This window comes from Onychostoma macrolepis, chromosome 07, assembly GCF_012432095.1.
Source record: "Onychostoma macrolepis isolate SWU-2019 chromosome 07, ASM1243209v1, whole genome shotgun sequence".
Lineage (NCBI taxonomy): Eukaryota > Metazoa > Chordata > Actinopteri > Cypriniformes > Cyprinidae > Onychostoma > Onychostoma macrolepis.
Window position 1 is genome coordinate 9821454 of NC_081161.1, and position 26767 is coordinate 9848220.

The window sequence follows — 26767 nt, forward strand, 5'->3', positions numbered from 1 at the left end:
TTATTTTATACATCAGGCCCCTGCAACTAGACGCCATTGGAATGAACCAATGAGGTTGTTTTCATTTTTTAAGTAGAGGAAGCACAGATGTTCCTTGCCAATGGCAAAAATGTGTACTTGGATCTAATTCATTATTATATCGTTAGCAATGTTGCTCCAAAACCAGCAGGCTTAACAAACTACTACCAAATGGTGAATGTACCTAATAAAATAAATGACCAAGCTACATAATGATATTTTTCAATTTCTAACAACAAAAATAAAATTTTATTACCAAGCCCTCTGCATCCATCTGCCTGCATGTCAAATATTTTCAAATACTGTTATGTATATCAAGGTTTCAATTACTGGCTTTTTTAAGGACTCATCCAAGTGAAAGCTTTCGCGATAGTATATAGAAGCCAAGTGGGGCAAAAATACATTAATTAAAAGGCCAGTGTCAAATAATCCGATATTTTTTCTCACGCAAACAGCGCTCATCATGCTCGCGTACAATGCCAGTGAAGAACAGAATTCAGGCAGCACCCAAAATGGAATTTTAGAGGCTGTTTAATGAATATTGATCTTAGCTCAGTATCTGATTTTTAGTGCTGTTTAGGCATATGCATATTGCATAACCTATAAAGAAGGAGGGCCTTTAAACATTTGTACCCATGAGCATAAATTTAAAAACTGTTGCAAGAATACATCTATTTTTTCTCTCTGATAAAGGTGAAAGTATCTTCGAAAACAGAAAAAAATTATGTATAAAATAATTTATTTTTCATGCATTCCTACAGAATGCATTGATACCAGAAAATAAGGTCTAAGTCATAACATGCACTTTTAAAAAAAAGAATGTGCATGTCAGTTATTAGCAGTTCATCCAACTTTTCAGTTGTTTTATATTAAATATAAGATATATATATATCACTTTAACTTGATTATGTGTGTTGAGCATGCTTCAAAAGAATCTATTTATGCAATTAGCGTATCACTGGTTATTGCATTTTAAATGCCATGAGAATCTATAATATATTTGCATTTCTTATTAAATGTTTCTTGAAGCCCTGAGAAACAAATAACATGATGCTGTTATGCAGATATAATTAGAGGGTATCATAAGGGAAATTGGTAATTAGGCAAGCTATTGTATGCATATGACTTTCTTAGCCTCTATCCCTTTAAGAACAACAAGGAGAGCATGAGTGGGGGAGGGGAATGGGTTGGGGTGGAACAGTCCTGTAATGAGCATATTCTAGAGACACTCAGCATCATATGGCTTCAGACCATCATGGATACCCACCTTTAAATATGCACGTAAACATGAAGGAGGAGAGGACCAAAGAGCAGGACTAAACCGATTTTTGACGCTTTTAACCAGTCTTCCAGGAAAGAAGCTTCACCTCTACACCACAGCAGGAGCGCAGAAGGGAAAAGAGAGAGCGAGAGGGAGCAGCATTAGGAAAAATGCTGTGCCAGACTGATCTCATTTAACACATAAGCGAGGAAATACTGTCATTTTATTTGGAAAACATGATCTAGAGGGAGGCCTAAACACCATCCATGCTTTGAGGCTATGGATGCTCACCCGCATTTTTGCATTTTTGTGAGCCGGAGCGGTATGTTTGGGGGCCGTGTAATGTCTGATTGAGTGTATCAATGCTGCTGCTGTGTGGATCTCTTTGGCTGTGGAAAAAAACTAGGCCTTGTTTGCCTGCTGATCTCCACGCAGGAAACGCGGAACGCGGCTGTGTGCCTCAGCCTGTTGGGACCGTGCAGAGAGGAAGGGAGAAGCTCACCATCTGCATGCCCGTTGGAAGTAGCATGCACAATAAAGACATCCATTACCAAAGGCCATGCACAAACAGGCAGGAGCTATAACACCAGGACGGTAGCCTGGTAGATTCTTCTTCACCCCTTTAAATCGTCTGGACTTAAAAGCACTGTTTTTTTCTATACGTTCAAAATCTACTTGAAGGACGGGAGGAATATTGCTGTAACACTTCCTGTCTAGTTGATCGCAGTCTTCCTTTTTTGCTCGCCAATTACAATTTTTCCACTTGACATTCTAAAGATTTGCCAAAACCTGTTTCATGCATGTCCACTGGAGGCAGGTTTGACTTTGATGATGGGGGGTCGTACTGTGGAGGGTGGGAGCAGGGCAAGGCGCATGGCCGAGGGGTCTGCACGGGTCCCCAGGGCCAGGGGGAGTATGCGGGGGCCTGGAGCCATGGATTCGAAGTTCTTGGAGTTTACACTTGGCCCAGTGGGAACAGTTACAAAGGAACCTGGGCGCAGGGCAAGAGGCATGGCATTGGAGTGGAGAGCAAAGGGAGGTGGGAGTACAAGGGGGAATGGACACAAGGGTTCAAAGGCAGGTACGGGAAGTTGGAAAGCACTACAAGCGGTTCTCGTTATGAAGGCACCTGGAGCAACGGCTTACAGGATGGATACGGCTCAGAGACCTATTCGGACGGAGGTCAGATTCTAAAAGTATTTGCTGTGTTCTGGTAACAGGAAAGTACCGGTTAAATCACTAACTAACCGTGGTAAATGGCCTATGTGCTTTTAAAATGCTTCCCGTATCTTTGGGAAGTTGTTCAGCTGATGTCAAAGTCTGTGCTTCCAATCAAGCCTACAGTATTTTGGCACACATTCATCAGTCATTTGGTAGAAGCTAGTTAAATTTGGCAGATGCCTGAAGGAAAACCAGTGGAAAACCACTCATCTTTGCAAGTAGCAACTTATATTATATGATCTGTAAGTTGATAAGAAACAGCACTTGCATAGTCGGAGGAGAAAACAGCCAGGAATTAGTCTATGAAATAACAGCATTGGAAAATAGAAAGTGTTTTAAAAGAAAGCTCTACTTCCACTTATATAACACTGTAGTCTAATAGGGAGACTGCTTTGCATCAGAGAAGTTATGAAACATATTTTAGGCTTACAGAAAATAATAGCAAAATGATAATTAAAACATCCTCTCTACAGCATGTGCTTTAAAGCATAAAATTTCACTGTATGAACTAATTTACCACGCGTATCTGAAGCACAGACGCCTCTGTACAGTAAATTACCATGGAAACCGACCGACAGCAGGTCATTATGTCACTAGAGACTCTTCGCTGTGCTCGCTGATTGGCTGTTTCACATTCTTGTGTAATCCGCTTCCTGACGTGTTACAGAGATTAATGCGGAAAATAGTGTGATTTGGGCATGAATCATGTCCTTGTACACTAGAACAGATTATTTGGGAAACAGAAACAAACGTTTACGTTCGCATTACACGACAGATGTCCCATTTTTAGATCGGGTTAGAATTAAATCCAAAGCAGAATACGATGGACCTGTATTCAGTAGTTAACTATTTCGCTCGTTGATTAAACAGGACTGTAATATTTTGCCGAACCACCCAAAAATAGCGAGATAACTCATGTCAAACATTTCAGCACCCTGGACAGTTACTATCGCGACGCAGCATCTGTTACATTTCAATCTGTCACTGTAACAACATAAAGCTTCGCATTTATTCGAAAACGTGATCTCACCTTTTCTTGAACGTTCCAAATTAGTTTAGAAAATCATGTAGCCTAATGTCTAACCGAGTAACATAAGTCACTTGAAATAGAAACGTGAATGTGTATAGTTACTCTAATTGGACATGCATTTACTTGTTGTTATTTTTATTTAATGCGTTTCAAAAGCGGCGACTTTAGAATTAGTAACTTGTTAAGCAGAGTACAAACAACAACAACAACAACAACAACAACAACAAAAGCCCAAACAAAAAGCATATTTAATTTTTTTTAAATGTATTTTGAAACAGGACATTATATGAAATGAATATTTATTTATGCACCTACTTATTTAAGATACATAAACGGATGTCACATGACACAGTTTGGCATTATTTTAAAAAGACTAACAGTGAGCTCTGTAATGGCTTCATTATGTATATGATACAACAAGGTTAAGCCTCCCTTAAGAAAATGAACAAATATTAATAAAATATGCAAATATTGCAGCAAGGGTCACAGGGAAAAAGATGTCACAATAAGGAAATACTACAAATTGTATCATATTTGCTGTTCATTTCTGTCACTTTTGACATTTAATAATTTTTTTTTTTTTCAGATTTTAGTAAATGTACAGTGAATAATTTTGAGCTATAATAATAATAAAATGTAAAAAAAAAATACAGACACAAAATGAATTTCCATTATCCATTCCATTTGTGGTTGTGGTCCATTTGACCATGGTGGGTATTTTTACAGCAGCACTTTTTAACAGTTATTGAAGAAACTATAGAATTATAGATCTGTTGTTTGTCTCATATACAGTAAATGTAATAAGTCTTACAAGATACATATCCAACATTTAAAAATCACTTCAAATTTTTAAATGACCTCAAATTAACTTTTTGTTATTATGCACAATGACCTCATGAATCAGGAAGATTTTGAGATCCAAATAGGTGTTTAGGAAAACGTAGTGGTGTTTATTTGTTATCATTTAGTGTTTTGGAATGAAATGAAATAGGGCACATGATTGTCATGAGTTAACTCGTGATTAATCGCAACTTAAAGGGGGCTAAAGGGGTCTGCAAAGCCGCTAAATTGGCAACACTGTGCATCTCCATGTCTCCAACTACGGGCTAGGCTACGGGTCACACAGAAAATGCGCGGTGTTTTAATCGCGCGTCAATAAATTAGTGCAATTAAAATTAATTTGCGTTAACGCGTTATTAACGCGTTAACATTGACAGCACAAAATGTAATCAAAAGGGCCTTTTACCCCTATTGTACAAATCATCTGAATAATGATATGAACTTTGCTCTATCCCTGTTCCTCTCACAGGCACATACCAGGGCCAGTGGTTGAGTGGTATGCGTCATGGCTATGGAGTGCGACAGAGTGTGCCTTATGGCATGGCAGCCATCATCTTCTCCCCTATGTGCACCTCCATAAACTCCCTACGATCCGATCACAGCGAAGGGGCCCCCACTCCAGAAGATGGCTCTGGTGTCAGTGGGGTATCTGGCAGCCCAGTGGGACGTAGTGGCTTTGTACTTTGTGCTCACAGTGAAGCGGACAGGCACAGGAAGAGGAAAGGCCGTTTCCGACAGTCCATACTGAGTGGTTTGAAGCTGAGGAGGTCTGAGTCCAAGAGCTCTTTGGCCAGCCAATTAAGCAAGCAGAGTTCCTTCTGCAGCGAGGCAGGTATGAGCACAGTCAGCTCAGCTGCCTCAGACATCAACTCCAACGTCAGCTTAGGTGAAGCAGAGGCAGGGGGCAGCGTGGATGCCACTGTCACTGAAACATATGCTGGCGAATGGAGGAATGACATGCGATCAGGGTGGGGTGTAAGTCATCGCTCTGATGGACTTCACTATGAAGGTGAGTGGTTTGGAAACAAGCGGCATGGCTATGGCTGCACCACCTTTCCAGATGGAACAAAGGAAGAGGGAAAATACAAGCAAAATGTTCTGGTGAGTGGAAAGCGGAAAAACCTAATACCACTCCGTACCAGCAAAATCCGTGAAAAGGTGGATCGTGCTGTGGAGGCTGCCGAGAAAGCTGCAGACATAGCCAAGCAAAAGGCTGAGATTGCATTGTCCAGGTAAGATGTAATGATGTCTCACATAAGAGCGCAATTCTAATCACAATTATGGAGGGTCTAGAATGTGTTACAGAGATGACCATTTCAGCAAGACACAACTGAATAAAACCAAATACCAGCTTACTTATGGGTAAAAATTGGAAAGTACGATCAATATCAAGTGAGAACCAAACTTTCTTACCACTGAACCAAACTTTCTTACTTTCTTCAGGATGAGCCATGCTAGAGGAAAGGCAGAGGCTGCAGAGGGAGTCGCACAGAGAGCCCTGGAGGAGTGTCGTATGGCCAGGGCTATAGCCAAAGAACTTTCCCCCTCTTTCCATCACTATGGGAATGGTCAGTGAATAAAAAATAAATAAAGAAAAAAGGAAAACCCGCAATCCAATTCAGATGAAATTACGTAACATACTTCCCAATGAAAGCACTATTCTGTATCTGTAATGCATAGAAGAATGGAACTGTTGTGTACTAAACTGTAGTGTTTGCCCAACATCAGAAACGACCAAGTCTACTTCCATCTTTGTTGATTATGATGTTATTTTATAATTCATCACTTAATGTGACCATGTCTTTATATTTCTGTTTACTAGGGCTGGAGTGCCAGAGACCAAAGCATCAGGACAGGAAAGAGACAGACCTGGAGGTGGTCTCGACTGGTACAGACAGCCCTGAGCTCTGCACACCAGACACAACACCCCCAGCCCAGACACCTGACCTGAGCCCAGTTCTAAGAAGCCCTTCCTCACCTCCCTGCAGCCCACCTACTCATCGCACTAGGAATGCTTGTTTCATGCGGCAGAGTGCTGTGGATGAACAAGGAGGGGCCGAGATTCAGGTTCTAGTAGAAGGTAGAGGCATGGACACCATGAGAAGTGGGGCCAACAGTTGGACTGCTGAGATGTATCCTCACAGAAGAGGAAGCAAAGGGGAGAGCAGTCGCTCCACAACTCCATCCTTGCTGGAAGAGGAGATCGGTCATGTTAATGGACATGAGAATTCCTCAACTCATCACCCATGGGAGAACGGCTCCTCTAATCACAAGCCCATTGAGCATATGGCCCCTGAGAAGGTGTGGGATCAAATGTCCTCTAATCAAAAGCCCTGGAAACATGTTTCCTTAAATCAAAAATCCAGGGAACATACAATTTCCAGGGAACGAGAACGGGAGCATAAACCATCCAATCACAAATCTGTTGATTGCGACTCTTCCAAGTTCAAACCACAGGTGCACATATATTCCAATCACAAGTCAGCAGGTCATAATTTGTCTAATCACAAGACCAATGAGCATGCTTCCTCCAATCACAAACCAAAGGAGTTTATTTCTGCACATGAAAAACCACACGTTTCTTACCATTATAACCCCCAAGAGCATGTTTCCTCTTATCACAAACAACATGAGCATGTCCACTCCAACCACAAGCCAAGAAAGTCCTTTACCAATCATTCGATTGGTGAGTCTAGCTTGAATGCATACCAGCTGTCAGACCGTGGAGCCAACAACTCCACTCTGGAATGGACTGTTGAAAACAATTCCCAGTGGATCTCTTCCCATTCACATCTGCAGGAGAAAGAAGGGGAAAATGATTATCGGGTTGAAATGAGGTTCCAGCCCCTAGACTCCGTTTCCCATCAGAACTTTGGCTCTGGCATGAAATGCTCGGGTCTCCAAGGGCACAATTTGCAGAGACTACGTCAGCGAAACCATGAAGGCAAAGAATGGGGTCTTGCAGCCAGGGAGGGGTCCATGGACTCTGTGCAGATGCTTGACACCTTGAATGTTGGGGTTGACGTGGAGGAATGGCCTTTGCACAGGGACATTACTCTTTCACCCCCTTTAATGTCTTCTCCAGAACCACTGGAACAAGAAGGAGAGCATCTGAACCTGATGAAGACAAACTCAGTAAGTAAATAGTGTGATGGCCTTTGGTAATGAAAGATGACAATGTTCTGTATGCCTTAAGCTATCGTTTAATGGAGCATCATATTTGGGTTCTGATAGTAAAATCACATTCCACAATGAGAAAATGATTTCTAATGACAGAGTTTAAACCTTTCTAGACAAACCTACCATGAGCTCTGAGGTGCTTAAATGATGATATATGCTTAGAAGCTGCGAGGCAATGTGATTAAAATTGTGTTTAATACAGTAGCTCAGTTCTGGGTGTAGAACTACACTACCCATAATTCAGAAGAGATCTCCACCAATCAGAGAAGCTATGCTTCAAATACACTCAAAAGTGACCACTCATTCCCATTAAACATTGCAAATGACTCAATTAATCAATCTGACTATTGAGCTACTAATGGAGTTTTTAACAGTAATATAGTATTTTTGTATTTAAGTATTTTGTTCTATATTGTTTCTGATTAGACTCCTTCATTTGCAGTGCTTCATGGAACGTGTAGTTCATGCAGTTCCTAATAAAAATAATTAATGCCGGATGGTTTCATTCAAGGCTTAGACCTCTGTATCAAAGATTTTTCAACCCCTACAGAGAAAATGAATGGAAAAGTACTTCTGGAATCCAGGCCACTGAAAAAGTGGACGCTCTTAGGGCTCTATATGCTGTGTAAAATGCTACATTATGTATATTGCACGTGGAAATATTAGGAAGGAGCAAACAGTATCTAATAAGGATCTGTAAACTGATCTTGCTAAATGTTACATTTAGTGGAATAAAGACATATTAATATAATACTTTTTAATGGTTTAAATATGTTTAAATGTGCAATACAGTGTTTCTAATGATATTTTACTCTCTTTCTGCAGGGCTCCAGCTCTGTCCTGGTGATCATGGTGATATTACTCAACATCGGTGTAGCCATTTTGTTCATTCATTTCTTTATTTAATCATATGGCCTATAGAATGTCAATAACAGCATTGATCATCGTCAAGAGTAAGATATGCACACAATGCACACTTAGCACCACTTCTTAATATAAGGAACCCAAAAATCACAGTAGTAAATGTCTGTGTAAGTTGGGCAAGTCCATGTAAATTGTAAACTTCTTTTATGGTTCAATTTATTATATAATTCCATTATAATCCATTAGTTAACTTTGCTTACTTTTTCCTCCATTCATAATAAAGGTCCATTTACAATATTCTGTAGAAATGAAGTATTACACACGTTTAGGTTTTTTAATATACAGCTCGTCTGATATGTTTTACCACATATTTAACAGTTACAAAAGATTGTTTCACACTTATTTGTTTTATTTTCAAATGCACATAAGGCCATTATTGAGTAACAAGACTCTGAAGATTAATGTGCAAAGACGGTCTTGTGGTTTTATGTACTATGATATAGTTGATGTAAGATGTGATTCGCACTTATATATAACCAAGACTACATGCCCTCCCCCCCTCTCACTGTATTCCAGGGTACAGCCCTATATGATCGCTGCAGACGCTCATTATGTCATCCATAGAAATCAACCCTCTCATCTACATACCCAGATCTGACACACCTATAAGTCTGTGGTAACAGCTATCTTAAAGGGCTTCATCATAGTGCATTCCCATTAAACTCATGCCATTTGAATCAGATAAGCCTGCAGAATTCTTTCCACACTCACAAATCCCGCCTCACCAAATTTCAGCACAATCCAGTCGTGTAGTTCGTTTTGACTCGCATTCACCATTGAAACACTGCTATGCCAAACTCACTACTAAAATACCTTCTGTGTTTTCTTGTACACCACATGATGTCACATCTGCTATGGGACATAAAAGTACAACAGAGGTGCAGCAGTGGCTGAGTATTCCGGCTCATCCTCGATAAAGTTTGAGACTGTTACCTTATGACCACTGCTTTCAATATATACTATTCTATATTACTGAACAGTTAACATATTTTAACAAGTTTGCAAGATATCATTGATATGCTGAGTGCCTTTTTTAATTGAGAAACCATCCCAGCGAGCAGGTTATGTACTGATGGCCGCTCTTACAGAGGTCACGTGAAATGGTTTGTCTCTCTCCCACCCCACCTTTGAACAAATCAAGTTGGCTTAAGAACTGAGCCTAAGCCTGTGGAGATTTTTACAGCATGTTTGTTAGCCTGTTCTCTTCTGCTGTTACTCTGTGTGATTTTCTGCCTGTCTCTCTGTCCAGCAACTTAGATAACAATTGGGACTGAAAGCAGTGTAAAAATACCAGCTTATGTTTCTCAGTGGGACCTGACTGACATTATCTAAATTAATGAATGATAAACTGCTATTGTATATTTTATACTACTCATCCTGTGATATCATGTTGTGAGATCATTGCATGCCTAAGCATGCCCTTTCTTACGCAATGATTTATGAGATTGTTTCCAAGTTATGTGGAAAATTAATAAAATGTTTGAGGTTAAGTTGTGACTTATAGTTGTCAAAAAAACAAACAAACAAAAAAACACAGCGTTCCATTTTTATATCAGATGTGGATTTGGTAATCAACAAATAAAGGAGCCCTGGCAAAAAGGAATTATGAGGAGATGAGCCACTCGTACATACACGAATAGAAGAAACCGCAATGCTAAATATGGAGTTTGTAGTTCCACCTTACCAAAATTATTTGTGAAAGTGGCAGCATGACGCCCTGTATGGTGGCTGTAGGACTGGAAGTCCCACCTTGGAGTTAAAAAAGCCAGTCTTATGTTTGTTTATTCTAGCGTGTACATTAGCTGAACTAGCCTAAATTTGAAGTCTTGTCTCTTTTTGATGTGGAATTTACGATACCACTGTTGACAGATTTTATTTCTGACATAATTTTGACCAAAACTTGTGGAGATTACAAGCTCTCTTTGTTCAAGTAGATGTATATGCATCCCAGGGGCGGTGGACTGAGTTGGGAATTTAAAAGGACTCATTATATTCAGGGTGTAACCACCTTTAATATAATGAGTCCTTTAAATATTTGAATATTTGGTTACATTCTTGATAATATTAGACTGTCTTTCTGTAAACTGTATGGACTTATTTGTATTTCACTAACACCACAAACTGTAGGGGATTCACTGATCAATGTCCTGATAATATACCCAGAATAAAACGTAGGTTTTAACAATAATAAATGACATTTTAAAATACATACATACATGATGGATTTTCGACATTATTTTGAATAATTCCTAAGAATCCACTAATTCCTTTAGGACATGCACACAGGCTATGCATTAGGCTACTGGAGTCAAACAAAACTGTAGACAAAAATCCCTTACGAAAATTAGCCATGGTTTTATTGAAATAAAAGTGTAGTAGGCCTAAGTGTTTTTTTTTTTGTTTTTTTTTTAAATGTTAAACCACGGTTAAACTATGGTTAGTGTAGCAAAACCATGGTTTAACTATTGTAACCGTGTTTTTTTGGTTTGATTTGTAGGTTCATTTTCGTAAGGGATATGTATATCAGAATATTGCTACTCTAAAGCCATTCCATAAACGTTGCAACGCCATTGTGAGGACAGACTGACTTCATCATTTGGTTATTTTTAAACATAACTACAAGACATGCAATCGTAAAACAGAACGAGCGATTTGAACGATTCGCTTATATAAAAGAAAATCGGTGATTTTCCATCGCCTTGATTCCGCCCATATCATCGGGGTGTCCGCCTTGTTCGAGGGGCTGGTCGTAGAGGTCCGATGCGTCACGTTTATTTGGGCCTTCTGCACCCACTGGCAGGGAAGCGCCCGATTTTTTTTTCTACCTGCCTTAAAACGTCCTGTATATATTTATTCCAAGCGTGGATCTTCGGGAAAACAAGGCATCGACGGAAAAACGCGAGGCAAAGTAGGTTAAAGCCAGTGAGGTGGCGGCTGCTACCTCTTTTAACGCAATAGCTACAGTTTAGCGTACTGGTAAACACACTTGCATGGGACTTTGCGTATCATTTGCATGCAGTTATGCAGACGCGTTATGCATTTTGCAGATAATGTTTTTATTGCATGTGTGTTTCGTGAGTCATATAAAATGTAGCGATTGCAGACGGGCAGATTGATATAGAGAAGAGCATTAGCAGCGCTGGCTAGCCCTGACTGCAAGTGTGCATCGGTCAAAAGCTAGCTGAAGTTTTCTTGCACACAAACTGCGAATAAAAAGGAAATCGTTTTATGCTAGGCCTTACGCTATGGCTTTGCATATGGATTTCTAATACACGAAGCAAGGCTTATTTTCTGTACCAGTCAAAAAATCAAGAGCATCAAAGAAATTCCAGATTTCTCCCATTTTTTTTCCGGCTAGCAGGCAGTCGGCTTTGCAATTCGTTTTATAACTTTGGATTCTTAGAGTGTGTTGCATGGCATGATTTTTGTGTGTGTGTGTGTTGTATTAGTATTGTAATTCATATTTAGGCTGTTCTTGTCAAGTGTGTGTGAGCATGTTGTAATGGGAATTTTGATTTGGATTCAATCACACATTGGACCATAACAGTGATATGCATGTGATTGGTGTAGTAGTTTGTATATCATTAAGGGTGTCTTTCCTTCTGAGTTTATTTCATAATCATTATTAACAGAACTCAGGGTTCCCACAAGATATCAGAGACATTATTAAGATTGCGAAAAGCCATGGAAAATATCTTTTTCTTACAATTTTATCAGCTAGAATTGAGCTTTTTGAATTGAGTTTTTTTTCTCAGTGAGATCTAAATAATGCATTGGTTCTAAACCTTTTTGACATTTCTTCTGCACAGTTATTTTAGTTTTGTGAAATTTCAGTTTCTATTCTTTCAGTAACTATTCTTAAAAAAAAAAATATGTTGATGGAAACAAAATAAATCTGAGGTCGGTTTACTTGTATATCTTCAGTGACGTTAATTTAAATTAGATTTTATTATTATTTTTTGTAAAAGAGTTTATTTTGAATTGACTTTATGTCCCTCTTGGAAGTTGAGGCTGAGCTGAGGCCCCTTGGTTGAAAACCATTGATGCAATGTAATACTACTAAATCAGTAATTGGAAAAATACATGATTTTTTTTTTCTCTTTTAAGACGTGGGAGCCCTGAGTAATTCTTGCATAGATGATTTGCTTTGTGGTATAACCCACTGTTTTTCTTATTGCAGGTATGCATTTGGAGACCATTGTAGTGTACTGGAGAAAATTTCAGATGCCCCCCCTGGATTGGTATTTTACATAAAAATTGACCTTGTTGAACGCTCGCACCATGAGCAAGCTTACCCAAAAATCTTGAACCTCTCCACAAGACTATTTTAGCATCATTTGTAACCTTTCTAATGAACTGACTATCACTTGTTGGTCCCAAAGAGCTGATCCCTGAAAGCTGAATTCATACATGTACAGTGGAAGAATGACAGAAACATGGCAACAGCAACATGCAGTGGCCCCTCCTCCTGTTGGGCACCCCCTTCTACAAGGGGCAGAGAATGCTTTGGGCAGTGCTGCATATGGTATTGTCCTACAGGCAGACCCCGCTTTACAGCAGTCTCAGCATGGCCAACATGCACAGCAGCACCCGCTGCCAGCTCAGCAGCCTCAGCTGCAGGTGGGAAGTGAAGGTGGTCACAAATGTGGTGCGTGTGGCCATGATATTTCGCACTTGGCCAATCCCCATGAGCACCAGTGCATGATAAACCAGGACCGTTCGTTCCAGTGCACTCAGTGCATGAAGATCTTCAACCAAGCAACGGATCTTCTAGAGCATCAGTGTGTTCAGGTTGAACAGAAGCCGTTTGTGTGTGGTGTGTGCAAAATGGGATTCTCCCTTCTCACGTCTTTGGCACAACATCATAATGAGCACACTAATGGAAACAATCCAATGAAGTGCTCTATTTGTGAAAAAACGTACCGCCCAGACTCCGCCTCTTCTAACCCTCAGCAACCCTCTACTGCTGAGACATCCAGTGATGGGGCAGACATGGGTTCCTCTTCCACTACAGCTTTCCAGGGCTCCGACCGTCCATATAAGTGCTCGGTGTGCAATAAGGCATTTCGCCACCTTTCGGAACTCTCACGTCATGAAAGAGTGCACACGGGTGAGAAACCCTACAAGTGCGACACTTGTGAGAAGAGCTTTAGTCAAGCTTCTCATCTGGCGCACCACCAGCGCACTCACAGTGCCGATCGCCCGTATAAATGTGCCGTTTGCGAGAAGACCTTCAAGCACAGGCAGCACCTGGTACGGCACATGTACGCTCACTCTGGCGAGCACCTTTTCAAATGCAACCTGTGCGAGCTTCATTTCAAGGAGTCGTCCGAACTGCTGCACCACCAGTGCCAGCCAGCTGGAGAGCGTCCCTTCCGTTGCGCAGCATGCGGGAAAAGCTTCAAACGGCCCTCGGACCTGAGGCAGCACGAGCGCACCCACTCCGAAGAGCGGCCTTTCCAGTGTGAGGAGTGTCAGATGAGCTTCAAGCAGCAGTATGCACTTGTTCGCCACCGTCGTACGCACAAAAACCCAGCAGATCGCCCTTTCAAGTGCAATCAGTGTGACAAAGGTTTCCTGCAGCCTTCCCACCTGCTGTACCACCAGCATGTCCACGGTATTGAGAGTCTGTTCAAATGTGCTGCTTGCCAAAAGGGCTTCAGACAATCCGGGGAACTTCTAAGGCACAAGTGTACAGAATCAAACTCTGGATCGAACGCTGTGGAGAAACCGTACAAGTGCGACGTGTGTGGGAAGGGCTACAAAAAGTCGTCAACGTTACAGAGGCACCAGAACTCCCATTGCACTGAAAAGCCGCTGAAGTGCTCGCTCTGCGGCCGCCGCTTCCAGTCCTCGTCTGATTTTGTGCAGCACCGATGCGACCCTGCTCGGGAGAAGCCGATGAAATGCGCAGACTGCGAGAGGCGCTTTAAATATTCATCCGAGTTGCAGAGACATCGAAGAGTTCATACAGGAGAGAAACCCTTCAAGTGTCCCACCTGTGACAAGGGATTCAAACAGCGTGAACACTTGGCCAAACACGGCATTGTCCACTCCCGTGAAGCCCAGTTCAAGTGTGTCTGGTGTGGAGAGTGTTTTGGAGAGCTTGGGGCCCTTCAAGAACATACAGTTCAACACACTGCAGAAGGAGGGGGCTATCCTGCGTCTTCGTGCATAGAGTAGTTAGTGTCTGCTGTTGCTCCTTACCAAGCGAAAACACACTTTGCACGCAATAGCAGCATTGCGATTTACTTGCTTATATTAGTGAAATCGTCTGTTTTACATATCCCACAAGCATTGCAGTACTTGTTGGACTGGTAAGGAACTACATAAAGTGTCAGCTTGTAAAAGTCTTGATGTACCGCTGGGTAGATTTTGGCAACATCTACTCCACAGACAGAAACTTGCCTCATTTCTGTACCAACCACATTGACGAACAGAACTGCACACAAAAATGGTTGCTACTCAAAAATAAGCTTGTAAAAATGAACAATTTTGTCTCATGTGCAACTCATTAGACTGGTGTTTCAAACAAAGAAAAAGCTGATCTGTTTTACAAGGAACTGAAGATTTTGGTTGATTTCTGCTTTGTATCTAACATTCATTATATCTAAAACAAGAAGAGAATGCAGTAATGCATCTATCAGTGACAGCTTTTCCAGAATGATACAAATTGGTACGCAAGATGTTAACATCCTGGATCTGATTTTTGGTCCTCATGCAATTGACCACAACTAGATTTTTTTATTGCTTTGGTTTTGTTTATTTTTCATTCTAATTATTTGGCCTTGTAACTTTTAAATTAACTGCCTTTCTTCCAGTGTCTCCATCTCATGCTTCCATGTTAGCTATGGAACACTGTATGGCCATCTGGACAATATACAGTAGTGATTGTATGTATTCGTAATGTATAACTCCCATCACCTAACCCATGATGTAACAGGGTATATGTATGCATGAATAGCCTAAATAATTTATACAGTTTGTTGTAATCTGTCATTAGTGCAAACTGCTATGTTAACTTGTAGGCAAAGGACTACACGTGCGCACACAAAAAAAAAAAAAAAATTGCCATTCTTTTTCTGTAGTGCATTTTGACTCATCTCTAACAAGGACGCAATAGTTTGCAAGCGGTTCTGAGAGTAAATTTACAGTAGTACAAAGATTAACGGTTACTTTTTAACTGCCAGGCAACAGAGAACAACAATGAAGTATTTTTGTTTGCAGATTGCAAACAGATGGTGTTGCGTTAGCTAAACAATGCTGTAGAATTTGTAAAGTTATCTGTACATGGATGTTTTGTATCGCTTTGACATGAGTACAGTGCTAGAATTTAGTATCTGTTTGTGTATCATCATACTGTAGACTGTGCATGTGATTGTTTCCTCTTGTGAGGATATGTTGGTTCTGTTTCGGTGGATTATTCTTTTGCCACAGACAACTTGTTCAGTTTCTCTGCCACAAATTATTTCTTTACTTGGTATTTCTTCAGTTGGTATTTCATTTTGTGCTTTCTAAACTGGATCAGTTGACGGTAGAACCTTTGATTTGGGTTAAAATACTAAACCACAGATAGATTTGGACGCAGCTTTTGTAATTATAAGAATAAAGAAATAATTTTAAACAAATTTAAGAGTAAAAATACATGTAATATGTTTAAAGGAATCTAAAAACACAGTATTAAGTAGTAGTAGAGTGTTTTTTTTTAAACTTCAAAAACCTCTTACAATGCAGTGTCTAAATGTCTAAGCATATTAATTGAATCCATATTAATGATACATTGTATTATCCTAACAGCTTGAATGTAAACATTGCAAACATTTATTTTTCCCTTTCGAAGCCTCTGAGAGCCTTATTAACATTAATGGCTTATGTGTCAGTATTGTTTGTTTTGTTACAGATTTGTGTACTCTCATGTGCATTAAATGCAGAGACTGAATGGTGTCATTGCTTGTGAAGCAATATTTTTGATGTTGAGACTGTTAGCGGGTTGAATCAAATAAATTATTTCTTTTTTGTATTTGAGCAAAACCAGAGGTTCTCCCACCATCTAGCACCTCCTCCTGTATGTCACTCAAACCATCCCTTTAAATGTCCGTGTTTCTAGATAAGGCAGTGAAGAGACTCAAATTGTAAATATGCCATAATGTGTTGTTTTTTTTCCCCATTATCACAAAGGTGTGGCATGTCATAACTACAAGACTTTTACAAATTAAATGTTTGTAAACATAGCTAACCGTTGTATTACTTGTGAACCAAATGGTAAAATGACTACAGACCATGTAGAACTTTCAGACTGATTTGACTGTAAAAGTGTAGAGTAGACTATTCAGTGTAGTGAAATATTGTTAAAGGGAACAATATAATTTGGACATTAATACAGCTATCCTACATTTATGTTTTTATTTTTTTTGTTTGCTTTTTTTAACAATTGAAACGTTAACACCTGTTATTGTTACACCATTATGATATAGATGTTTTGTTTTATCCCACCAAAATATAATTTGAACTTTATATTTGTAAAAGGTATCAGACTGACTATAATACAGCATGCGGTATAAATGATGTACATAAACATCTTACAACCACTACAAATAAATTATAGAAATAAAATATAATTGTCAAAGCAGAAAAACTGCTGTTTGGGATTCCACGCTTTAAACATTCAGTTGCAGCTCAATTTCTTGCGCCTCATTTTGGGGGCTTTTATTTTGAAAGGTGCACCGGAAGTACACACAGTATTTCCGGTGACTCCATCTATGCGATCGCAAAAATCGGCAGGAGTGCTATCCTAGGGGTGATATCCGCCTACCTGTCAGCGGATTCCTCGATCGCTTACTGAATCTAATTGGTGAATCAATGGGAGGAATTGGGACAGTCCATTTGAAGATTAATTGGAAATCTGGAGCCGTATGTGGGTCGAAGTTGTAGTGGCCAGTTAAACCCATCCATCGCTATCGCTAGCTTAGCGCGTTTATCCGGAGGGAACGCTATTAAAGTGAGACTGCTGAACCGCTGTAATGAATATTATAATAAACAGTAACGTTAATGATCAAACGCAGTTCACTTCCAGAGACAATCGATCAACTCGACATTTCGGCCGCTTCACGTTGTTTATGTTCCGCTTTACAGCGTAGCGACATTCAGCGCGCTTGACAGGTCTGTGCTTCAATTAAATATTTTTCATTCCCCTCCCCTTGCATCACTTTATTTACATGCAAAATACGAGGGCTGCGACAGGCAATCGCATATGCGTACATGACGATCTATTTAGAGCTGTTAGTTTATTTATTTTAAAATTTGTTTGCAAACAGACACATCTTATTGAGCTGTCCGATGTGCATCATGAAATCCTGACTTTTAATTTTTTATCAATAAACTGGCGGTCCGAAAGAGAATAAATTGGTTTTTGCAGCGTTTTGGACGCCCTCTGCTTTTTGCTTTGGCTTTTAGTGGCGCGAGCGTCAGCGCGAGGTCATGCGCGCCGCTGCTGAGCAGCTGTCAATCACAATTGCTCGCGAGAGATCGCATTGAAGCGGCTTGTAACAGTGTTTTACGCTACCACAATACTTTCTGCAGTATTTCACAGCAGAGACGGTCGACTTGTCGCTATCGCTTGGAGCGTCTCGTAGTAGTAGGTGGAGGGAAGGCGGATCGACTGGCCAAGCCCGCCATGCCCGGTCCGGTGAGCAGCAAAGCACGGGTGTATGCTGATGCCAACACTGTGAAGAGCAAGGAATACTGGGACTATGAAGCACATGTGCCTAGCTGGAGGTACAGGTTACAGTTAATTTAGCATGATTTCTTTGCAAAAGAAAAAAGTACTTTGGTTGAACAATGGTACAGTGTTTCAATGGAAAAGAATGGTACTTGATTGGGAAAAAAGCATGGTGGTAGTAGTATATTGAACCCCCCCCCCCCCAAAATCCACAATTGTAGTTATTTATTGCTTCCTGTGTCTTATTCAGCAACCAGGATGACTACCAGCTTGTACGAAAGCTTGGAAGAGGCAAATACAGTGAAGTGTTTGAGGCCATCAACATCAACAGCAACGACAGAGTAGTTGTTAAAATCCTGAAGGTAAGAATGCCTGGTCTCTCATTGTCTGAGCATCAGGTAGAAACTTTTTTTTTTTTTTAAAGAGATCAGCTTCACCCAAAAATTATTTTGTCATCATTTACTCATCTTCATGTCATTCCAAACTCCATCTAGACTTTCAAAAGAAAAAATAAAATTTTTGTCCATCTAAAAGTCTGTTATGAATGTACATATACATACAGTACATAGAGCACATTAAATGTGGTAAACAGAGGCTCAAACATGCTTGAGCCGATGATGTTTGTTCTTGCGTGGCAAGGATGCACGGTTGAGTTTACCATATTTAATGTGATTTATGAATGTGCATTGGTCAATGTTTATATGTGAATAAAGGCTTAAATTAAATCTATTCGTCTTATGAAGTGGAAGACTTTGATGAAACTGCTCAGTTCACATGGATTACTTTTACTTTTACATTACATAGACTACCAGTGGTTGGACAAAAATGAATTGTGTTTCAAAAATGATTGAGATGGAAAGATAAAACAAACAAAGATGGAACGGCTTTTGATTTCTTTTCTTTCTTTTTTTTTGTGTGTGTGTGTGTAATTTTCAGTCTTGGCTGAGCTAACCTTTTAATTTTTGCTTTACTTTTGCAGCCTGTTAAAAAGAAGAAGATTAAGCGTGAGATCAAAATTCTGGAGAACTTAAGAGGAGGAACCAACATCATTCGTCTTGTAGACACAGTGAAGGATCCTGTGGTAAATTTAGCTTAGTAATATATGCAACTGTTTCCTACAGAATTCTGTTTTTGCAAAATTAGTCGTAACATACTAAATAAACCATTATGTATTGTGTTGTCAACAGGCTCACACAGAAACTGTGTCTGCAAATTTGTATTGAATTGGATTTTGTGACATTAGCAAAATGTTTTATAAAATATTTTTTCTCATTTTTATATTGCTTTTATCTACCATTTACAGTGTAGTACCTTTCAGTTCCATTTAACACATCATATCATATTTAAATCAATGCTAGAACTGGCAGATTTATTATCCAGTATCTAGTGTTATCCATAACTGCTTCTAAATTGGGGTTAATTTATGTCAAAATAGGTAAACCAACAGGCAGTGTCTACTGTATGTGTGCATTCCATCTTTGTTTTAAGTTATATTTTTACGCTTTTTTGTATTCTTTATTTTCTTTTGGTATTCCACAGTCTAGAACGCCTGCCCTTGTGTTTGAGTACATCAATAACACAGACTTCAAGGTAACACTTATAAAATATATATATTGTGTATATGTACTGTATTATTGTTCTTTTGTTGATTTTGATTGCTTCTATTGTCCTCATTTGTAAGTCGTCTGCTAAATGACTAAATGTGTGTATGTATAAGAACTATATATATATATATATATATATATATATATATATATGAATGAACTACTTTTGACTGATCATATTTGGATATTACCAATAAAAGGAGATCAACTGAAATATGCAGCATGTTGTTCCGATTTGTAGGATCTCTATCAGAGACTAACAGACTTTGATATCCGGTTCTACTTGTATGAACTTCTAAAGGTAAGAACGCTGTGATGTAGCTGAAATAAGATTACACTGTCATTTATTTTGAACAGGAGAGTGCGTTAAGCAGGATCTGCTTTGTCTCTATGCAGGCACTGGACTACTCTCATAGCATGGGCATCATGCATCGGGATGTCAAACCTCATAATGTCATGATAGACCACCAAATGAGAAAGGTGAAATCGGATAACAGCATTGTGGATTTGTTTTTGAATGTGTTCCTTGCTAGACTAGTGACTGCAGATCAGTATTGGTGACCCGATGTATGTTTTTTTTATTTGAACCTGTTGTAGTTGCGGCTAATAGATTGGGGTCTTGCTGAGTTCTACCATCCCGCGCAGGAATACAATGTTAGGGTCGCCTCAAGATCATATAAGGGACCAGAACTGCTGGTTGACTATCAGGTATGTTGTGTCTTATATTCGTTGTCTGTCCATACAGTTTTGGGGGGAAAACACTTCAGGTTTAAGTGATTTTCTACATGAATAGCTCTTGAAATATGTCCCTTTTGTAATCATTACGTATTTTAGTGTCATGTGTTTAGCCTTATTCAGACAGTAATTGTTTCTCAGGGGGATGTAAGGTAATTTTACAATTGCTAGGGGCTTTATTGCCATCTAAATGCAGAATGTGGGTGGTGGGAGAAAAACAACGTGTAAATTCCCAGCCAAATTTTTGAAAACACCAAGGTTGGTAATAAATTGCCATCTGAATCCATATGTCTGAGGTTACAAAAGTAATTAAAAAAATTTAAAAATCCTTTTTGACCACTGTCAAGCACCTGGTGCACTTTATGGTAATGTACACTCTTTTTAAATATGAATGTTTATTACCGAAATGCTGGAAACTCTTAAACTTATGCAGTATGCAGTACATCTTTAAAATATTTGTGTACATAAATTGTGTGTGTGTCTGTATTATATATACATACAGTCATGGCCAAAAATATCGGCAACCTTGGTAAATATGATCAGAGAAGGCTGTGAAAATTAATCTGCATTGTTAATCCTTTTGATCTTTTATTAAAAAAATTCACAAAAACCTAACCTTTCATTGGATAATAAGAATTTAAAATGGGGGGGAAATATCATTAAGAAATATGTTTTTCTCTAATACACATTGGCCACAATTAACAGCACCCTTTTATTCAATACTTTTTGAAACCTCCATTTGCCAGTTTAACAGCTCTAAAGTTTCTCCTATAATGCCTGATGAGGTTAGAGAACACCTGACAAGAGATCAGAGACCATTCCTTCATCCAGAATCACTCCAGACCCTTTAGATTCACAGCTCCATGTTGGTGCTGCTTCTCTTCAGTTCACTCATTTTCTATAGGGTTCAGGTCAGAGGACTGGAATGGCCAGCAGAAGCTTGGTTTTGTGCTCAGTGACCCATTTAAAAAATAAATAAATTGAGGTTTGTTTTTAGATTATTGTACGGTTGGAAGATCCAAACATGGCCCATTATAAGATTTCTAACAGAGTCAGTCACTTATTGAATTTTTATCTGTTGGTATTTGATAGTGATGCCATGCGTCTAAACAAGATGTCTAGTACCTCCAGCAGAAATATAGGCCCACAACATCAAAAATACAGCAGTATATTTCATTGTACACATGGGGTACTTTTTATCCTTGTGTTCACCAAACCCATCTTGAGTGTTTGCTGCTAAAAAGCTAATTTTTTAGTTTCATCTGACCATAGAAGCCAGTCCCATTTGAAGTTCCAGTCGTGTCGGATAACTGAATATGCTGGAGTTTGTTTTTGGATGAGCGAGGAGAATTTTTCTTGAAACCCTCCCAAACAACATGTGGTGATGTAGGTGCTGTTTGACTTTTTTTTTTTTTTTTTTTTTTTAAAGGTTTTCTGACCTTGAGACTCAACTATTTTCTGCAATTCTCCAGCTGTGGTCCTCGGAGAGTCTTTAGTCACTCAAACTCTCCTTCTCACCGTGCATTAGGACGATATAGACACACGTCCTCTTACAGGCAGTTTCGTAACATTTTATGTTGATTGGAAATTCTTAATTATTGCCCTGATGGTGGAAATGGGAATTTTCACTGCTCTAGCTCTTTTCTTAAAGCCGCTTCACTAATTTGTGAAGCTCAATTATCTTTTGCTGCACATCAGAAATATATTCTTTGGTTTTTCTCATTGTGATGGATGATTAAGGGAATTTGGGCTTTGTTTTCCCCCCTAATTATATTTCTGTGAAACAGGAAGGCATGGCTGGATAATTTCATGTTCATAATCACCCTGGAGTGCTCAAAATTGTGAATATGAATGGGAATATACTTACTCATAAGTAAATAAAAAGATATTTTACTCATAAGAATTTCTAGGGGTGCCAGTAATTGTGTCCAATGTGTATTTGAGAAAAACATTTATTTCATGATGATATTTCCCCCCCTTTTAAATTCTTATTATCCAATGAAATGTTAGATTTTTGTGAATTAAAAAAAAAATAAAAGATCAAAAGGATTAACAATGCAGATTAATTTTCACAGCCTTCTTTGATCATATTTACCAAGGGTGCCGATATTTTTGGCCATGACTGTGTGTATGTGTATATAATTAAGCTTGTTCAAATGGGTCAAATGTTTACATTATGTAAATAAGAGTTTGCATAATTTCCTGATCTTTAAAATGACATTCATCATTTTGAAAGAAAATATAAGACAGAAAATCTTTTAAACTATACAGTGTCAAGCTTCCTGTTAAATTTAAGTAGGATATTTAAATAATGAATAGGATATTATGAATTAAATTTAAAAATCTTTATTGTAATAAATATTCAATAAAATTGTACTTTTTCATTGTCCAAGCAAAATCAGACAGCTGTTTACAGCTGACAGTCATGTGAATGATCATTTGAGAAGCGTGTTTGCAGGATCACAGAGTCACTCCTTCACTATGGATAATAAATCACCATATGAATGCAAGAGTTTTATCACTGAGGTGCCAGGCAGATTTATCTTTACAGATGTTCCCATGAGAAACAATTAGCCTCCCAATAGGGCTTTTATTGAACAGACAAGACCATATTTTAGGAGCCAGTCTTATATGGAGTTAACTTATTCGCACATTACCAACAGACATTGCAGTTAAGTCTCCCAAATGATTTGCAGATGTATGACTACAGTTTGGACATGTGGAGCTTAGGCTGTATGTTAGCCAGTATGATCTTCCAGAAAGAGCCATTTTTCCATGGTCAAGACAACTATGATCAGGTATGACTTTTCATTCTTCTGTGAAAATTATGACAATATGTAGTCTTAAAATATTCAGTATGCTTACAGCAGAATCTTTCCTGCAGTTGGTCAGAATTGCCAAGGTTCTTGGAACAGAAGAGCTATTCAGCTACCTGAACAAGTATCACATTGAGCTGGACACACGTTTCAAAGATCTGCTTGGCCAGTGAGTCTGTGAATTATTGACAGTGATTTTTACATTAATCAGTTTTTAAAGATCTTTGTACAACATTTTAGTGAATTCTACATACTGATTTTAAATGGTTTCATTTTGAAACTGCAAACATCTTCAGGCAGACCCGTAAGCGCTGGGAGAACTTTGTTCAGCCAGAGAATCAGCACTTGGTGAGCCCAGAAGCTCTGGATTTGCTGGATAAACTTCTGCGTTATGATCATCAACAGAGACTGACTGCCCAAGAGGCCATGGAACACCCCTACTTTTGTGAGCCAGCTTTCCTTATCTGCTTTGATTAGTTGATTTCTCAAGTTATTTTTTATTATCTTCACTTCCATTCCAAAGTTTAGAATAATTAAGATTGTTTTAATGGTCATGAAAGAAGTCTCACCAAGGCTGCATTTATTTGATCAAAAATACAGTAAAATATAGTAATATTTTGAAATAATGATAATAAATTACAATTTAAAAGAACCATGTTCTCATTTTTTTATTATTATCAATGCGAACAGTTAACAGTTAGGAAACTGATAGACTACCATTCAAAGGTTTGGGATAAGTAATATAAAAAAAAAAAAAAGTGGCAGTAAAATATTTTATAATGTTGCCAAAGATTTCAGTATCAATTTAAAATAAATGCCGTTCTGTTTCCAGCACTTTTAATAATAACCGTTATTAATAATTGAGCACCAAATTAGCATATTAGAATGGTTTCTGAAGGTGTAATAGGATGTCTCATGATCCTTCAGAAAATTAAGATTTGGCATCACGAGAATAAAGTACATTTGAAAATATATTCAAATAGAAATAATTTTTTAAATTGCAATAGTATTTCACAGTATTACTGTTTTTACTGTGTTTTGGTCAAATAAATAAAAATCCTTGATGAGCAGACTTATTTCAAAAAGATTTAAAAAAACACTTTACTTAAAACCCTTATGTATAATGCTGTATAAAGGGTTATTAAATGGTATAATGCATTATAATTATTCATGATGTACGATATAATACATATGTTGTCATAAAGAATTATAACCAAATTTAAAATGCGTAGTGTAACAATGAATTGATAAGTGTTAACTGATAAGAATTAACTGTGGTTACAATTCATGAGATAGTACAATGCATTACAAGGCATAATTAATGCATTAAAACTTTGTGTTACCAAAAAAATATTTTTTTGCAAGTTTTTTTTTCACCCTCTCCAATTGAAATCATATGACTTTCCTCTGTAGATCCTGTGCTGAAGGGACAGCCTCTGTCAAACTCAGAAGGCGCACTGGCAATAAGCAGCTCAACCACAACATGATGGGCTAAAAGCAGGTACAGGATGTCACAAAGTCAGTACGCTGGATTTTTGACTCATCTAAAATGCTCTTTTTAATAATTTCATTCATTCTTTGGAATCTTTCTTCTAGGAAAACCTTTTTACCTCAACGTGTCGTGCAGAGACATGCTGCCTTTCAGGTGTGAAGCTTCAGTTTACTGGAGCAAGAAGTTATTAAGCAACACAAGACTTGTACAGAATGAACACAACGGGCTGTAGTCCTTCTCCTACATTCACTTTGTATTAGTGCTGCTTGCCATCGTTATCTAGGTACCAAATTGGTGTTATTCCCCCATCTCCCCCCTTTTGAGTTGGACATCTCCATTTCATTTTTGGAACAACACTGAATTAAGCTATGATATTATGACTGGGAAAGAATGCCTGCTCTTTCCCCATGATTCTCAGGCTGTTGATGACTGATGGGGGCTCCCGATCCTGGTTGCGTTATGTGCTGGAAGATTGTGTTGTTCAATGACTTGCCCTGCTGATATGAGCTCAGATTATAAACTATAGTATTGTCAGGTATGGAGGCTTTACTGCAATTTATTGAAAATACGATATATTAAATGAAACTGTTTTTAATCCGTCTCATGATTTTTCCGCCACCATTTTCAGTGTGTGATAATCAGCTGTGAATGATTGTGAAAGGCAAATATATTCGTATTATGAATTACTTTATGAATTTGTTAATTTAATGAATAGAAATATTAATATATTGTTAATAATTCATACATAAAATGTATTAAGATACAGTGACAACTTAAAGGAATAGTATATAAAATAGAATAGAATAGAATATAAAATTTGTTAGAGATTTTTTTTCTTCGTCTCAGCATATTTTGAGAAACCTAGCTTTATATCATTTGCTCACAAATGGATCCTCTAAAGTAAATGGGTGCCGACAGAATGAGAGTCCAAACAGTTGATAAAAAAACATCACAAGTAAATAAAAATACTTGTGATACACATGACTCCAGGGGCCTGTACCATGATGGTAGATGAACAAATTCAGAGTTACAGGATTAGTTTTAAGTTGACAAAACCAAACCACTCCAATCTGGCTTTATTGGTACCATGATGCTGATCATCAGTTTTCTTTGTCAACTCAGGCTTTGATCCTGAGTTTGTGGAGCGCATGCACATGAATGTGTGACATCAGTGGTGAACAGCCAATCACAACACTTCTCACGAGAGAGCCAGCGAGATTTAAAACTCTTTTGTTAAATGTTAAGAGATTAAAGAATATGAGGAATTTAAACTAATTTCCACAGAAGTACTTGTCCATGAAAGAGGACGAATAAAGGAAATTGTCTTGCTCTTATCAGTGCAGTCACAAGTGAAACTTGTGAAGTTAGTTTATGTAGTTGATAATATATAGCGATAAGAGACTCCAGCGTGTAAGGTCACATGTAGCCATTTTTAAAGTGTTATCTGTTGATTCTACCACTTATTTATATTACATATGAGCTGTACATATTAATATTAATTTAAAATAAATGCTTTATAATAATTGTGCTAATAACTAAAAGTGCTTGTGTGTAATGGATTAATAATAATATAAATCATATGTAAATTGTAATTATCATTAAAGCCAGACAATTTTGTTGTATTTTTGTTTTTAAGGTATAGTAACCTTTAATTTTTGTTGGAAGAGAAACTGGGGGAGTGACTTTTTTTCTTTTTTCGTGTCAGACGTGTCACTTTGCTCACATCTGCTTGGTCCAATTTCAGTTTGAGATCTCTAACCCAGAACATAACCTGCCCGGAGCATGTTTGCTGTGCAGTGTAAGTTACTATGGCAATGAATGCAGCTAAAAGCCAAACTACTTTCATGGTACCTAAAACCTGGCTAGCCAGCTAAACCGGCTTCATGGTACAGGCCCCAGGCCATAAATTAAAGTCTTGTGAAGTGAAA

The 26767-nt window shown here is 38.4% G+C and overlaps 3 protein-coding genes across 5 annotated transcripts; all 3 read left to right on the top strand.

Annotated features, from left to right (window-relative positions):
* The first annotated feature begins 1227 nt into the window (after positions 1 to 1227).
* On the top strand, positions 1228 to 9964 carry jph3a (junctophilin 3a). The gene is made up of 5 exons (XM_058780515.1): positions 1228 to 2461; positions 4840 to 5602; positions 5814 to 5938; positions 6193 to 7505; positions 8376 to 9964. The coding sequence occupies exons 1-5, from the start codon at positions 2080 to 2082 to the stop codon at positions 8454 to 8456; spliced, it is 2664 nt and encodes an 887-aa protein (XP_058636498.1). The 5' UTR covers positions 1228 to 2079; the 3' UTR covers positions 8457 to 9964.
* A 967-nt stretch (positions 9965 to 10931) lies between these two features.
* Positions 10932 to 17079, top strand: LOC131543975 (zinc finger protein 319). Its single transcript, XM_058781821.1, has 2 exons — positions 10932 to 11382; positions 12655 to 17079. Exon 2 carries the CDS (start codon positions 12885 to 12887, stop codon positions 14655 to 14657), a length of 1773 nt encoding a protein of 590 aa, XP_058637804.1. The 5' UTR covers positions 10932 to 11382; positions 12655 to 12884; the 3' UTR covers positions 14658 to 17079.
* A 123-nt stretch (positions 17080 to 17202) lies between these two features.
* Positions 17203 to 25454, top strand: csnk2a2a (casein kinase 2, alpha prime polypeptide a). Of its 3 annotated transcripts, none has more exons than XM_058781823.1 (13): positions 17203 to 17633; positions 18054 to 18248; positions 18443 to 18554; positions 19172 to 19273; positions 19732 to 19782; positions 20038 to 20097; positions 20193 to 20276; positions 20394 to 20504; positions 23228 to 23329; positions 23416 to 23516; positions 23644 to 23792; positions 24761 to 24865; positions 24944 to 25454. In XM_058781823.1, the coding sequence occupies exons 2-12, from the start codon at positions 18148 to 18150 to the stop codon at positions 24832 to 24834; spliced, it is 1047 nt and encodes a 348-aa protein (XP_058637806.1). In that variant the 5' UTR covers positions 17203 to 17633; positions 18054 to 18147; the 3' UTR covers positions 24835 to 24865; positions 24944 to 25454. The 3 variants fall into 3 exon arrangements, with proteins under 3 accessions (XP_058637806.1, XP_058637805.1, XP_058637807.1); XM_058781822.1 differs by having other exon boundaries at positions 24761 to 24848; positions 24944 to 25452; XM_058781824.1 differs by lacking the exon at positions 17203 to 17633 and having other exon boundaries at positions 17847 to 18248; positions 24761 to 24848; positions 24944 to 25451.
* The last annotated feature ends 1313 nt before the right edge of the window (positions 25455 to 26767 follow it).

Excerpts from the sequence above, each read along its gene's own strand:
- jph3a (XM_058780515.1), top strand. The coding sequence starts at position 2,080 with ATGTCCACTGGAGGCAGGTTTGACTTTGATGATGGGGGGTCGTACTGT. Across the intron at positions 5,939-6,192 it reads TTTCCATCACTATGGGAATG|GGCTGGAGTGCCAGAGACCA; the intron begins GTCAGTGAATAA and ends TCTGTTTACTAG. Across the intron at positions 7,506-8,375 it reads ACCTGATGAAGACAAACTCA|GGCTCCAGCTCTGTCCTGGT; the intron begins GTAAGTAAATAG and ends CTCTTTCTGCAG.
- LOC131543975 (XM_058781821.1), top strand. The coding sequence starts at position 12,885 with ATGTACAGTGGAAGAATGACAGAAACATGGCAACAGCAACATGCAGTG.
- csnk2a2a (XM_058781823.1), top strand. The coding sequence starts at position 18,148 with ATGCCCGGTCCGGTGAGCAGCAAAGCACGGGTGTATGCTGATGCCAAC. Across the intron at positions 18,249-18,442 it reads GCACATGTGCCTAGCTGGAG|CAACCAGGATGACTACCAGC; the intron begins GTACAGGTTACA and ends TGTCTTATTCAG. Across the intron at positions 20,505-23,227 it reads AACTGCTGGTTGACTATCAG|ATGTATGACTACAGTTTGGA; the intron begins GTATGTTGTGTC and ends AATGATTTGCAG.